Genomic DNA, 15,102 nt, shown 5'->3' on the forward strand with positions numbered 1-15,102 from the left:
AGACTCTGGACTAGACCACCGCGAGCAGACAGCTGGACTTCATGTGCGTTATTGGTTAAATGACCAGGTCCAGTCAGGATCCTGTGGAGCACAGCTCATGGGCCATGACACCGCCCAGGACATACTTCAGCACAGGCACGTGCACAGACATTTTGGGGGGCAGGTGATCAAACCCAAAAAAAGGGCACCCAATGCCAACAAAAAAAAATTCTGACAGAGTTGAAGCATAAGCAGCAATACACTGATGATGCTGTCCTCGACCGGCATTTCCTCTGGGCAGCATCAGACCGCTAGCTTACATTTTCTTTATGAATAAAGATGAATTATTATATAGCAACAACAGTACAAGCGTTCTGATTGGCTAATGGGTCGTCATGCCAGCCACGTATTGCCCTCCTGGTCTGACACGGATCCGTATTGCCCTCTTACGTCATTTTCAAAATGAGCGATATTGATAGACATCAACAGCCAAGAGCCGTGGTCCTCAAACTAAGGCCCGCGGGCCGGTTAAGGCCCGCCTCCACATTTGGCCCGGCCCTCTGAACAAGAGAGGCCTTATGATTTTTTTTTTCAGTCTGGCCACGCAAATCCTAGACTAGCCCCTGTTAAATAGAACGGAATAAGAACTCTCTCTCTCTCTCTCTCTCTCTCTCTCTCTCTCTCTCTCTCTCTCTCTCTCCTTTTTCTCTCTCTCTCCTCTCTCTCTTCTCTCTTTTCTCTGTCTCTCCTCTCTCTCTCTCTCTTCACTCTCTTCTCTCTCTCCTCTCTCTATTCTCTAAAACAGTGGCGTGCCGTGGGCCTGGGGCCTGGGCCCTGGGCCTTCAGTGAGGTCATACACAGTCCCACCCGAATTAATCCACCCAGCAGTCCGGTGTGCAGAGCTTCTCAGAGTCTGTGCCGTTGGTAGCGCTCGGAGTTGGAACTTTGAAAGGGGCGAACGAATCCCTGTCCCGCCTGTGACGGGCTTTGTAGCGTCGACGTCGGTCTTAAAGTTCGTCTTGAGAATGCCGTTATAATTATATCCTCGACCAAATCGATATCTTCTCCTCCTTCCGCCATTGTGGGTTGAAAAAACAGCTTAGTAGTACGCAAATTAATTCGTTTATCAAATTCAGTTTCCTAGTTCTGAGGTTCTGCATATACCTGCCCATAGGCCCCGCCTCTCAATATTGGTAATCCAATCAAAAGACGTGCAGCACTACGCCTGCTAGCTGCTCCTGTGCCGGTTCCGGGGCCTTCTAGAAGGCCTTCAGGAGCCAACTCTAAAGCTGATTGGTTGACACAACATTTTCATTCTCATTCACTTTAAGCTACCAGCCCCCTGGCAACACACGATGGCTGAATATGATTGGATAAAAGATCTAACATAAAGACCAGCCCTCCTAATCTCAACCTGGGGCTGGCAGCAGCGCAACCAAGAGGAAAGCTATGAAATGAAGAGTATAACTCTTACTCTGGGGAATAATTTAATACATATTTGTGGGAACATTTATTTAAAAAAAAAAATTATATTCTGATGATGTTTAGGCCAGCAGAGAAGGCCTTGCTGGCCCTGACGGCCCGCCACTGTCTAAACATAACTAACGTCAGTAAACAGCTGGACGAGGCTTTGAAATCACGGATTTCGTGAGTTTTTGTTTGTTTATTTTTTTCGGAACAGTCGGACCAGTTGTGACGTCATGTTTTCAGCAGCGCTAATGTTGTGGTTGATTTATCACAAAACAACGTCAGGGGACAAACACCGTCATGACCTGTGTGTCTGATGCTGCGGGTCAGAGGAGAAGAAGGAGCACCGTTTGGTGGCGCGAGGAGCACTGCGTGGAGGAGGAGGAGGAGGAGGGAGGGGCGCGGAGGGGGGGGGGCTCGTGAGCGTCGCGGACCATGTCGGGGCGAAATTCTCACAATAACTAAAATAAATGCCCCGTCGGATATTAAAACACATTTGGGTGGAGTTTATGACAGAGAGTAACTTTTATTCTTAAGTACTGAATGAAAAAAGTGGGCTCCAGCAAAAAGGGCACTTTTCTCATCCAGGGCAAAGGAGCTGGTGCTTGAGCACCACTTGGGCTCTATCTGTGCACGTGCCTGCTTCAGCATCTCAAAGTAAGTCTGCCATAAATATATGTATTAACTATCCTCTTGTATATGAGTATGTGTTTCATATAGTTAAGCTTTACTCATGTGTCAAGTTAATAACAGCTATGCATAGGTGCACTACACATTAATTAGACTAACAAAAAATTGTTTTAGAATGGTAGGAAGTAGAGTGGTGTTTACCTGTCAATATGTCTACATAGTGTTCACTAGGCTCAAGAGATGGCTCGCGTTGCTTAATTTGTAAAAATAGTTTTCATTCATATTTATCCAGTCTGACATTAATCTGAAGTGGGGGTGTCATGAAGAGATGTGTTGACTGTTGTATGGCTAATGTCTGCCTTTTTTCCTTTTTTCCAGGAGAATGGACCAAATGTCAACTGGAAGTTTTTTTATTCATATAGTTTGAAAAGGATTGTTTTCCTAGTATATTCACAAAAGCTCAGGAGGAGACATATGAACCTGTGCACAAAAATCCATCACATAGAGACATGAGAACTCTCGCTCACTCACTCACACATACATTCTGTTATGTAAATGTATTTGCATTTTAAAAGCAGCTGGAATTGTTATTTATGTTATTTCATAGATTTTTTTTGTTCAAAAGGAACTATGTTGCTCGTATTTTTTAAAATATATTATATGTTATAAGCATTTGTTCATGGGACCTAAATGTTCTGAAAATGTTGTATTAATAAATATAATTTACAACAGCAATGACATTTTTGTGTTATCCTTTCGCATTACACCATACTGTTCATTTTGAACAAACATCAGTGTGTTTAGATAAATGTATATTTCCACTTTTGATTTGTATTTCCATCACAAGTTAGGTCTTACATTTTATTTAAACGTGGTCTTAAAAAGTCTTAAATTTCACTTGTTTATTCCTGTAGACACCCTGCTTACGTGTGTGTGTGTGTGTGTGTGTGTGTGTGGGCTGTCAATCGATTAAAAAAAATTAACTAATTAATCGCACATTTTGAAATTCATTAATCGCAATTAAAAGTTAATTCTTTTTAAAGACCAAACTTCACACAGAGCTGTGTTTTCAAAGAGGCTCCTACCTATAAAGTGCCATTGAGGTATTTAATATTGTGGATGATAAATTGTTTCTTCAGTGAAACATCAGATTAGTAAAAAAATATATATATATTGAGACCCCATTGGTCCTGTCATCTTTAACATTGAACAGCAGCATAACTTGGTAACTGACTGACATTCAAATATGTCACGTTCATGTTGGAGTTGGACAGCGACACACCACCTGGACGGCACTCACTGGAAGAAAGCAGCGGTAGACTTCTACGTTACATCTATAAGCGTTTTATTCAGAAATCAGGATGCAAGTAGACATCATGCATGGACCCCCCTCCGGCTGGTACCTAGAGTATTCAGACCAGAGAGAGGCGCCATAACAGAGGGCGCAACGGTTTAAATAGCCATCAAGGCCAGTTCTGATTGGTCCAGCGAAGAGAGGGCGGTGTCTTCTCATTGGTTCTTCGTCTCTCTGCCTCCATCGCTGTCGCTCATTCATTGGTTCTTCTCGGCCCGCCAATGAGAGCATATGTTGTGAAAAAGTGTGAGAAAGGAAGATGGAATTCACATGTAGCTTCCTTGACTGAGCTGGGGAGTTTTCTAAGATAGTCTTATCTCTTCCTAGGTGGGATGCGCTGTGGCGAGAAGGTCGTTCCCAGGATATTTAAAAAGGGCCAGTGTAGGTGTGTGTGTGTGTGTGAGAGAGGGCTCTGGTTGAATCCGGATATTAATTGTCAAAGCTGGACCTTTCCTTATCTTATCTGCGCTCAGTAGTTGTCTCTGTGGCTCTCCTGTTCATGTGAGCATGAGTGTTGCTTTGTTCTATTCAAATCTAGGGTGAGCGTTGGTGCATAAAGTTCTTTTGTGTGTCACTGTTATCTTCTTTGATCAGTTCAGGCGCTGGAATGCCCTGCTGATGTTTCTAACTCTCGTCCAGTGTTTTTCCACTTTACACATAACATGTATGCACAATACACTAGGCTATGCTAAGGTATAATATATATATATTCTTTACATTCACCCTCTGGAGGCTGGGCTCATTTTATACATTTTGCAAAACAAAAAAAATTCACCTTTTAAAGGCGTTTGCATATGACACATACCCATGTGTTATACATCAAACATTCCAGAACAATCTCAGCTCTATTCAATGAGGCTCAGTTGTCCTGGCGCCGTGTTCTCTGCTCTCTGACTGACAGGCTGCTATAGAGCCTCACCTGTGAGGTGGGAGGTCCTTTGTGATTTACTGAGTGTTCATTGGTTGTTTTTTCCCCAAAATGTTGACAGACAAACGGATTGACCAATCACGTTGAAGGTTTCGTGTGACGAGTTCTTTCCGCGCCGCGTCACCCGACACGTCCCCTCCGTTCCTCTGTGTATCAGAGGGGGAGACGGGAGGAAGGAGGAGCAGGAGGAAACCCCTCCACGAGTTAAACTGATTTCTGCTCCTTATTTTCGCGGAGAAATAATTGTTTTAAAAACGGAAACAGTGTTAAACCGCACTGCCGCGGTTTGACACTCGGTTTGAGTGTAAAAACTTCAACGAACACCGGAAGTAAGCAAAGTTGCGTTAATTGCGTTAAAATATTTTAGTGCGTTAACGCGGCCAAATTAATCGCATGGATTAACGCGTTAACGCTGACAGCCCTAATATATATGTGTATATATATATACGTGTATACATATATGTATAATTATATGTATATATACATAGATAGATAGATATATACTTTATTAATCCCCAAGGGGAAATTTGTCAAAATATATGTATATATATATATATTTGTCATATAATTACATGTATATATATATATACACAAACATATATATGTGTGTATACATATATGTGTATACATATATGTATAATTATATGTATATATACATATAATTATATGAATATATATGTGTGTATATATATATGTAATACATATATATACACATATATATGTATTACACATATATACATATACATACATTGTATGTATATAATATATATGTGTGTGTATATATGTATATATATGCTTATGCGTATATATGTATATATATGTTTATTTAGCCAACTGACTGCAGAATATCTCTTGTTTTTCCTCATGCCTGTGTGTCTGTGCCCCCTCAGCCTGGCGGAGGAGCTGCTGTCCGAGGCTCTGGCTGACGTGGCAGCAGAGTTCCAGGACGTCGTGGAGGAGTACGCCGAGGCCATCTTCACCTCAGAGTTTCTTCAGCCGACCCAGTCGCCTCCTGCTTCAGCATCAGTCAGCCAACACGATGTTACGACATCGTGAATGAAGCCGTTTCTTGGAAAATACTGTGTATTTATTTTGGTCAGAAATCCATATTTCAGCACAAAAGATGTAAATATCAAAGGCCACAAGTCTTTTTCTCGACCAAGGATTATGATTATTTGTAATCTTTCTCTAGTTTCTCAGGCGGATGTCACATTCGAAATGAAATTATTTCACATATGTACTTATTTTATTAATTTACAAAGATCTATATTTAATTGGGATATGTAGATATATATTTTGTAATGAAGCCGCAAAAGAGTAGGTTGTTGAATTGCACAGATATTGATTAAAACCAATGACATTAGTCACAGGACTCTTTATGGTCCATCTGCATCTGCGATTCAATTCCGCTGGGAAAGTTAGTTTAGTTTAGAGAAGATTGGAGAGACCATCACAGCGGATTATGAGATTACCTCCCTCCCCTTACACTTGGTTTAAATCTCTGAGGATTACTCACACTATCTATTTTCCCGTTGGAATATGGAAATAAATGAATTTCATACAGCCCCGCCAAAAGAATTTTGGAAGCCAGGGACAACTTGATTATCTCTTTTGTATTTTTTAAAATAAAGGGTCTGAACCACGGTGATGAGTGAGGACAATAAAAAGCAACGTGTTGACATTCTTTTTATAAATTGGTTTAACGCCACCTTTTTTTTTTAGTGAGCTCAACGTTTTTCTTCATTCCTGTTTATTTCTTTCCTCAAGGTCAAATAAAATATGGTATAGTTTACCTATAGAGTTGCCACCGACCGACTGACTTCTTCACAATAATGGTGAGAAATGTGCAAAATAAACAGGACGAGCTTGGCAGACCAAGGAAATGTCAGTCCCTTAAAGGCAACATGCCGTGTGCTGTCAAAGTGAACGGGACACATCCAGGTGTTGCCTTGGCCCCTGGGGACCAGCCTTCGATGGGGGACATTCAGTGACTGAACGCATTAGCTCACATTGAATCAGCTGCCTCCACGCTCTCTCCGGGTGATTTCTGCGTGGGCTCCAGCTCGGTTGCTTCCTCCTGAACCAGGACTCGTAGAAATCGAATTGTGGCTGTTGCCATCTTCACACGGACCAACAGGACTGAGCTACTTTTGCCAGTGGGAAATGACTGGTTTTTTTTTTCAAGTGCAAATTTTGGATAATTCTTTTATTGTTATGGTTCAGAAATGTCAAATGAGTTTGCCAAGAGAAATGTTAAAGATAATCTATTTTCAGTTGGCACCAGTTAGCGTTTTGACTCGGACTAAGCCAACCTGATAATTAGCGCTCGCCTTTCTTCATGTACAATTTGTCACAGTGTTAACATTCAGTGCCAGATGTTACAGTTCAGAGACCAGAATTAGCACTGGTTTGCAAATATTATAATTTAAAATTGTCCGAGAGGTTAAGACGTCGCCACCAGCCAGCCTCATTGTCAGAGCTAAGTTCAGAATTAGTTGAGGACACTTTGCCGTTCAAGTGCATCAGCGCTGCGTTGTGACATGTGGGTTGCTTAGGCAACCTTTTCAGCAGATGCTCTGGACCAAAGCTAGATCCAATTGGCTTATTGCTCATGTTTGCTGTTCTCTCAATGTTGTTCTGTTGCCGGGATGGTTCCTGCTTTCTCCCCGAGCCATCTGTCATGTAAATACTTGCATTGTTTGCATTTTACGCCTTGTGAAAATTCTTTTTTAGTCCAATTATTTTGAGGCTTCATTTGCACTCTGAGCGATTTATGGCAGGTATCTTATAGAAGTTATAATTTTAGGATCGTGACAACCAGGTAGAGGAATGAACAGAATCATGGAACAGAATCACGGAACAGACTCATGGAACGGGTTCATGGATCAGACTCATGGAATGGGTTCATGGAACTCATGGAACAGACTCAAAGCTCAGCAGAGCACAGTCAAAAAAAAGGAAGTTGGTTCATGAATGACTTTAACCACATTATATATAATGACCAGTGGGCTGGTGACATTTTTTCATTGGGTTGGTCGCACATTTCTGCGCCCGAAGATTCACGTTTCATCCGCCAATGAGAAGCCGTCCTTGCTGCAAAGACCGTGACATGTTTGCTCGCTGCCGTACACACACGTTTGGCCAGCACCCATAAAGGGGGGAGGGGCTTCTCTCAGTGATGATGAATGGCGGTATGTTATTTTTGGTCACATTTAACTTAAGTGGTTGTTGACAGGGGCTTACGGTCTCCCACACACATTTAGCGCGTCAACACGGTATATTTCTTATTTAAATTATTTGGGATATAAGTTGTCACATTCTTCACCCCTCAGGCTATATTGTATATCAATACCTGCAAACTCATATCAACATCCTAAAATCGGTTCAGCTTTTGGGCAAGACGTCTGGCCAAAGAGCTGTGCGTTCTTCTCATGACGGACAGGCCAGCGCGAGCACTTATCCTCCAAGAAGACCCGACCCGGTAACATCTCAGGGACAGATCCTGCATGGACACTTGGGGAGTAAGGGACATGATGAAGCACACAGAAAACATGGGAACACCAGGACACACATGATAACTCCTCAAGCAGCCATATTGGGCAAAGTGAACATCACCACCAGCCGGACGACGGACAAAGGAGGAGGTGAAGAAACACAATGAGGAGGTGGATTAAAAACAGGAACGCCTCCTAACAAGGTCATAGGCAGGGGTGCACATCACTTTTCCAGTGAGTTACTCAGGTGAGTACCGGGAGATGGTGTTTGGTACTCACTCCATATGTAGCGTCAGCTTTTGTGATGTCCACCTACGGGGGGGGGGGGGGGGGGGGGATACTTTATGAGATAGTATTTCATAATTATGAGATAGTAAGTAATAATTATGAGATAATATCACATAATTATGACTTACAGGATCCTAATGTTCTCACAGTGTCGGTAATGGGCTTCTATAGGATTGGGAGCGATGTCCTTTTTATTTATTTTTAAATTTATTTAACCAGGAAATGCCTCATTGAGATTAAAAATCTCCTTTCCAAGAGTGTCCTGGCCAAGACAGCAGCAGCAGCACGTCACACAAAGTTCCATACAATACAACATAAAACAGTGACAGACAATATATAAAACGAAAAACAAAATCACAGCATGAATAAAACCAAAACTACGACTCAAGTCAACACAACCCAGCTCACACAGGAGCACATACCTCCGTCATAAAACATCTACAGCTAGATGAATTTCCCTCCAATATTTTCAATCTATTTTTAAAAACACCTAAGGAGACCGGCTCCCGGAGACCCAGGTCTGTCTGCAGCAAATTCCAAGCCGCAGGAGCAGCAAACTTAAAACCTCTTTTCCCCATTTCCAAACGGACGTGAGGGACGGAGAGCAAGAGGAGGCCTTGAGCAGAGGTCACAGAGCGAAGATGGTAGCTTCCAGGGTTTTTCAGCTGAATTAGCGTCCAAAGATACGATGGAAGTACGTGGAGAATAGCCTTATAAATAAGGACATGCCAATGATTTTGTCTACAGATGGACAGCGGAGTCCAACCAACCCTAGCATACAGGGAGCAATGGTAAGTCAGAGCCTTAAGATAAGTGATGAACCTCAATGCTCCATGGTAGACAGTATCTAAGGAGTGGAGACATTGAGAAGATGCATGCCTATATAAGACATCACCATAATCAATCACAGGCATAAAAGTAGCAGCAACAAGTCTCTTTTTAGCATTAAAAGAAAAGCAAGACTTATTTCGAAAATAGAAACCCAGCCTCACTTTCAACTTCTTCACAAGTTGCTGAATATGAGGTTTAAAAGAGAGAGAGTCATCAATCAAGAATCCCAGGTATTTATATGATGATACAGACTCAATCACATTGCCCTGAAATGAAATCATAGCTGGAAGGTTTAATGGCTTTGTTTTTGAGTTTGTAAACATCATCAACTTCGTTTTATCATGGCATGGATATAATTCTTCTTCCAGAAGAAATTGACTCAATGTAATTAATCTTTTGTTTCTTTTCTCTTGTATTGTGTCGGTGCAGCCATTTGGTGGAAACAGTGCGATCAGTCTTGCTGGCTTCTTGGCCTTCAGGCTTTCTCCAATGACTTTTTGTGAGTGGCAGTATCTCCACTCAGTGGCCAGAAGTGTATTCTCACTGGCTTTCATGATGAATACAAATCGGCTTCATCTATTCCTACTAAAGTTTGGTGATGTAATGCGATCAGCTCAGGCATCGTTCTCTATCAATATTAATTTGTGTGCATGCGGATGCCAAATGATGACCTGACGAGACCATTGTGGGACTGTGGGACCTCGTGTGTGGAGGAGGAGAAGGGCTAACCACAGCAGGTATTAACGTCACGACGGCTTCACCCGCTAGAGAGTGTAATATTTGCCATTAAAAAAATGCTCCCGTAGCTGTGTCTACGGAGTGTGAATGTGTGTGAATGTTAGTTACTCCTGATTGGCCGATGGAACCTTAGCCCCTCTCATCTGTGTATGAATGGGTGAATGATGTCATGTAGTGTTAAAGTGCTTTGAGTGGTCGGAAGACTAGAAAGGCGCTTTACAAGTACAGGTCAATATTTTGCAGCAATTCAGGTCAAGTGTTGCAGTAGTGCAGCGAGATCAAGATGAGCTTACAAATAAATTGGAGGCACCCAAAAGATAAAGCATCTGTCAGATGATACCAGATGGCACAATTTTAAAAGTGTGGGGAACATGATTCATATGCTTCATTTCTCTTTTCTCTTTCATCCACAGTAAGCAAAAAGGAAGAAAAGGAATCAGTCTTTATTTTGATAGTTTTTTGGGGATTTCCTCTTTTGCCTGGGTGATTGACCTGATTAGACCAAGGTGGTACCTGCTGCTTCAGGGATGGATGTTTGACAGATGTGTTAGCTGTCACCCATCATCCTTAGTTTGCAGTGCTTTCTCGTCCTCCTGCCAACAGCCATCCTGTTGCCTACAACACAGGCTTTCGTGTAACACTCAATGATTTCAATGTGTGGACGTATGATTCCACTGCAGTCAAGTGTCCTTCATATTAATAATTAGATATAGCCTAATAAATACGCTACAACCACACCCTATTATTTCATTCACGCTTACTCTAACTTTATATAGTCATCTGTGGAACCTCTAATATTCCAGATGATCGCTTCTGCTGTTATGTTTTGTCCCGCTGCCCATCATCTTCATAACTCATCTCTTCTAGGACATACCAAGCCTATACGAACAGGGGCCACGTGTGACATTACAATTATTGTTAACTATACTTTATATATAGGCTAACATTCGGTTTAATTCCAAACATCAATACATCCAATGGAATTGATTTGTGTTCTCACAGCAACCGCCCCCCTCCTCCTTTATTTAGGATAGTGTGGTGACACGTAATGTTAACATAATTCACCTTTAGGAATGGTGTTGCCACACGGACAGTTAAGTTGTGACACAGGGGTTGATGCATGTCATTCCTGCAAACTCGCTATGCTAAGCAGTTGTGTGGATAAGGTTCTCTTCCTTGATGGATATTAAAGCTTGGAATTCTATCCTTAATACACCGCCTCCGACTCCGTATCTCCGGCACTACAGTGGTGACCCTGACATTTCTAGGAAAGTTTCCAGAAACTTAGTGAACATGGCAGAGCGTGATGTTTATGTAAAGTTGCCGGAGTTTTGGGAGCATGCTGCGGAGGCATGGTTTGCCCACGTGGAGGCACACTTCGCCTGCCGTCAGGTCCGTGACGGGGACGCAAAATACTACCTGGTGGTAACGGCGCTGGGAAGTTCCACATCGTCCAGGTTGGTGGGATTCATCGCTGCTCCCCCGCTACAGGGCAAATACGAGGCGATTAAAGAGCTCCTCCTTAAGACATTTAGCTTATCTGCTAAGGAGAGAGCACGCCAGATTCTTGACATTCAGAGCCTGGGGGACAGCAGACCGTCTCATCTCATGGAGAAAATGCTGAATCTGCTAGGGGGGGAAGATCCCCAGATATTGTTCATGGAGGTTTTCCTGCGCCGCTTGCCACCCGGGTCCAGGGCGCTGGCCAACACGGCCATCACAGACCCCCGCGCCTTGGCTGAGGAGGCGGACCGCTTTTTCCTGGCGGCACGAGAGACAGAGGCGGAGGCGGCCCGTTTACAGGCAGGACGGCGTGGCGGAGGCCGGTGCCGGATATGGCTAATCAGCGTGGAGACACCGGACAGTGCTTTTACCACGCACGTTTCGGGACAAAGGCAAAGAAGTGCATCGCTCCATGCAGCTACAAACCTCCGGGAAACGGAGGGGCCCGCGCTCAGTAGTGGCCGTGAGCGTGGGCGGCACGGGCAGGCTCCTTTTCATCAGCGACAGCATTTCGGGGACCCTTTTTCTGTGTGACACGGGTGCCCAGCGGAGTGTAGTTCCTGCGTCGAGGGAAGGCGTCGCTCGTGGAGGGAATGGTCCGCGGTTGACGACGGCTAATGGCGGCCCCATTCGCACATACGGCGTGCGGCCTATGTGTTTGTGCATCGGGGTCAGCGTTTCAGCTGGGAGTTTGTGACAGCGGACATTTCTTTTCCCCTGCTTGGGGCAGACTTTTTTTGTGCCCATGGACTGTTGGTGGACGTTAAAAATAAACGCTTGGTTGACGCCTTGACGTTTTCCTCCCTGGTGTGCACACTCGGCAGCGCAGCGTACGACGGACTGTCGAGCTCGCTGTCAGGGTCAGACATTTTCTTAAACTTTTGGCTGAGTTTCCAGACCTGTCGTTACCCACCTTTTCTGCACTCACTACCAAGCATGGCGTGGAGCACCACGTCACGACGGAGGGTCATCCTGTTCACGCCAGGGCCCGGCGGTTGAACCCTTCTAAGCTGGCTGTGGCGGGCGGAGTTTTCGACTATGGGCGCCTGGGCATCGTCCGCCGCTCCGACAGCCCTGGGCCTCGCCGCTGCATGTCGTTCCCAAGCGAGCGGCGGATTCCGCCCGTCGGGGACTATCGTCGGCTCAACGACGCCACTATGCCCGACCGCTATCCGGTGCCGCACATACAAGACTTTTCGGCGCATCGGTGTTTTCCAAAGTGGACCTGGTGCGTGGATACCACCAAGTGCCCATGCACCCTCTAGACATTCCCAAGATGGCGGTGATTCGCCTTTTGGGCTTTGAGTTCCTGCGGATGCCTTTTGGGCTCAAATACGCCGCTCAGACATTCCAGCGCCTGATGGATTCGGTGCTACGGGACCTGCCTTTCGTGTTTGTGTACCTGGACGACATACTCGTCGCCAGCGCTTCGGTGGAAGAGCACCTGTCCCACCTCCGTGCCCTTTTCACGCGGCTCAGCGATCATGGATTAATCATTAATCCTGCAAAGTGCCAGTTCGGGCTGTCTGCCATTGACTTCCTCGGGCACCGCGTCACAGACGGCGGTGCGACACCCCTGCCGGCGAAGGTGGAGGCTGTCGCGGCTTTTCGCACGCTCACAGTCCGGTCGCTACGGGAGTTCCTGGGGATGGTGACTTTCTATCACCGTTTTATCGCCCGAGCTGCCCACATCATGCGGCCGCTGTATGAGGCTTTGAAAGGCAAGACCCCCGTCCAGGCGATCGACTGGACGGTGGAAACGGAGGGGGCCTTTTACTGAGGTCAAGGCCGCGTTGGCGCAGGCGGCTTTGTTGGCACACCCATCACCCACGGCACCCATCTCTATCACTACAGATGCGTCGGACTACGCGGTCGGCGCGGTGCACGAACAGTGGGTGGAGGGCGCTTGGCAACCGCTCGCCTTTTTCAGCCGCCAACTTACGCCCAGAGAACGCAGGTACAGCGCTTTTGACCGTGAACTCATGGGTCTTTATTTGGCCGTGCGGCACTTCCGTTTCTTGCTGGAGGGCCGTGAGTTCACGGCGTTTGTCGACCACAAGCCGCTCACCTTCGCCATGTCGAAGGTGGCGGAGCCTTGGTCGGCGCGTCAGCAGCGGCAGCTCTCGTACATTTCAGAGTTTACCACGGACATTAAGCATGTGGCTGGCAAGTCAAACCTGGTGGCGGATTGCCTCTCCAGGGTCGTCATCGGTGCCGTCCAGTTGGGCCTGGATTATACGCGCATGGCGGCGGACCAGGTCGCTGACCCTGGCGTCCAGGCTCTGAAGTTGGAGAGCACTGGATTGCGCTTGGAGGACGTGGTGTTCGGCGACGCGGACATCACTCTGCTTTGTGACGTTTCTACGGGCCTGTCGCAGCCTGTCGTCCCGCCTGCTGGGCGCTCGGTGTTTGAAGCAGTGCGGCCAATCGCACCCCGGCGTTAAGCCTTCAGTGCGTTTGGTGGCCACAAAGTTCGTCTGGCATGGACTTAAAAAAGACGTGAGGACTTGGGCAGGGGAGGGTGGCTTGTCAACGCGCTAAGGTGCACCGCCACACGAAGGCCCCTTTGGGCGTTTCCTGGTGCGGAGAGGAGGTTTGACCATGTTAACATTGATTTAGTTGGTCCGTTGCCTCCCTCTCAGGGTTTCTCATACCTCCTCACTATGGTGGACAGGACGACTCGTTGGCCGGAGGCGGTTCCGCTCGGGTCGACGTCGGCCGCAGACGTTGCCCGGGCTTTCATTGCAACGTGGGTGTGTCGTTTTGGCACCCCATCAGACATTTCCTCGGACAGGGGCTCGCAGTTCACGTCCGAGCTCTGGGCGTGGTGGCTGGCGGTCTGGGGGTTAAGCTGCACAGGACTACCGCTTACCACCCTCAGGCTAACGGCCTCTGTGAGCGCTTCCATCGCTCCATGAAGGCGGCCCTTAAGGCCAGCCTTACGGACGCAACTGGGTCGACAAGCTGCCCTGGGTGATGCTGGGGTTGCGTACCGCGCCCAAGGAGGATCTGCAGTGCTCTACGGCGGAGATGGTTTACGGTCAGCCGCTGAGGGTTCCAGGGGATTTCCTCCCGAAGGCGTCGGCTCCCTGGTCGGCGAGGGCCCAGCGGGCTTTCTTGCTGGACGCGGAGGCTTTCGCCCGGTACCTACTACTCAGCACGGTACTCCGGGGTTCAGGTGCCCACGGATCTCGCTCGGCTGGGCACGTTTTATCCGCCACGACGCACACAGAGGTCCCCTGCAGCCTCCTTATGATGGACCTTTCAGGGTCTTGGAACACGGGGATAAGCACCTGGTGGTCGACCTGGGTGGCAAGGCGGAGCACATCTCGGTCGATCGGGTGAAGGCTGCTCATTTGGACTTGGGCCAACCGGTGGTGCTCGCTAGGCCGCCGAGAAGGGGCCGCCCCCCAGCTTTGACTCCTGTCACGGGTGCTAGACCTGTTGTTCCGGTCCCTCCTCTTACGGGGACCGCACAGGAAGGAGTCGCTTTACCAACTCCAGTTATTAGGAGCCGTTGTGGTCGGCGTGTTGTTCCTCCCCGCCACGCAGATTTTGTTTATGTGTGAATTCTGGGGGGGCTTGTGTGGTGACACGTAATGTTAACATAATTCACCTTTAGGAATGGTGTTGCCACACGGACAGTTAAGTTGTGACACAGGGGTTGATGCATGTCATTCCTGCAAACTCGCTATGCTAAGCAGTTGTGTGGATAAGGTTCTCTTCCTTGATGGATATTAAAGCTTGGAATTCTATCCTGAATACTCCGCCTCCGACTCCGTATCTCCGGCACTACAATAGCCTACTTCTTGAGCATTTCGCAAAGTCAGACACGGCGAGAGGAAAGAGGACAGACCGCTGGACGGACCGCTGGATGCAGTCGAGCTCCA

At 46.7% G+C, this 15,102-nt stretch overlaps 1 protein-coding gene across 2 annotated transcripts in view; it reads left to right on the forward strand.

The window, feature by feature from the left end:
• kiaa0753 (KIAA0753 ortholog) overlaps positions 1 to 6,029 on the forward strand; it is a 31,650-nt gene extending 25,621 nt beyond the window's left edge. For both annotated transcript variants that reach the window (XM_056441036.1, XM_056441037.1), the window contains exon 18: positions 5,249 to 6,029. In XM_056441036.1, coding sequence (XP_056297011.1) covers positions 5,249 to 5,414 — 166 coding nt within the window. In that variant the 3' untranslated portion in view covers positions 5,415 to 6,029. The remainder of the gene's footprint in view (positions 1 to 5,248) is intronic.
• The last annotated feature ends 9,073 nt before the right edge of the window (positions 6,030 to 15,102 follow it).

Source organism: Pseudoliparis swirei, chromosome 20, assembly GCF_029220125.1.
Source record: "Pseudoliparis swirei isolate HS2019 ecotype Mariana Trench chromosome 20, NWPU_hadal_v1, whole genome shotgun sequence".
Lineage (NCBI taxonomy): Eukaryota > Metazoa > Chordata > Actinopteri > Perciformes > Liparidae > Pseudoliparis > Pseudoliparis swirei.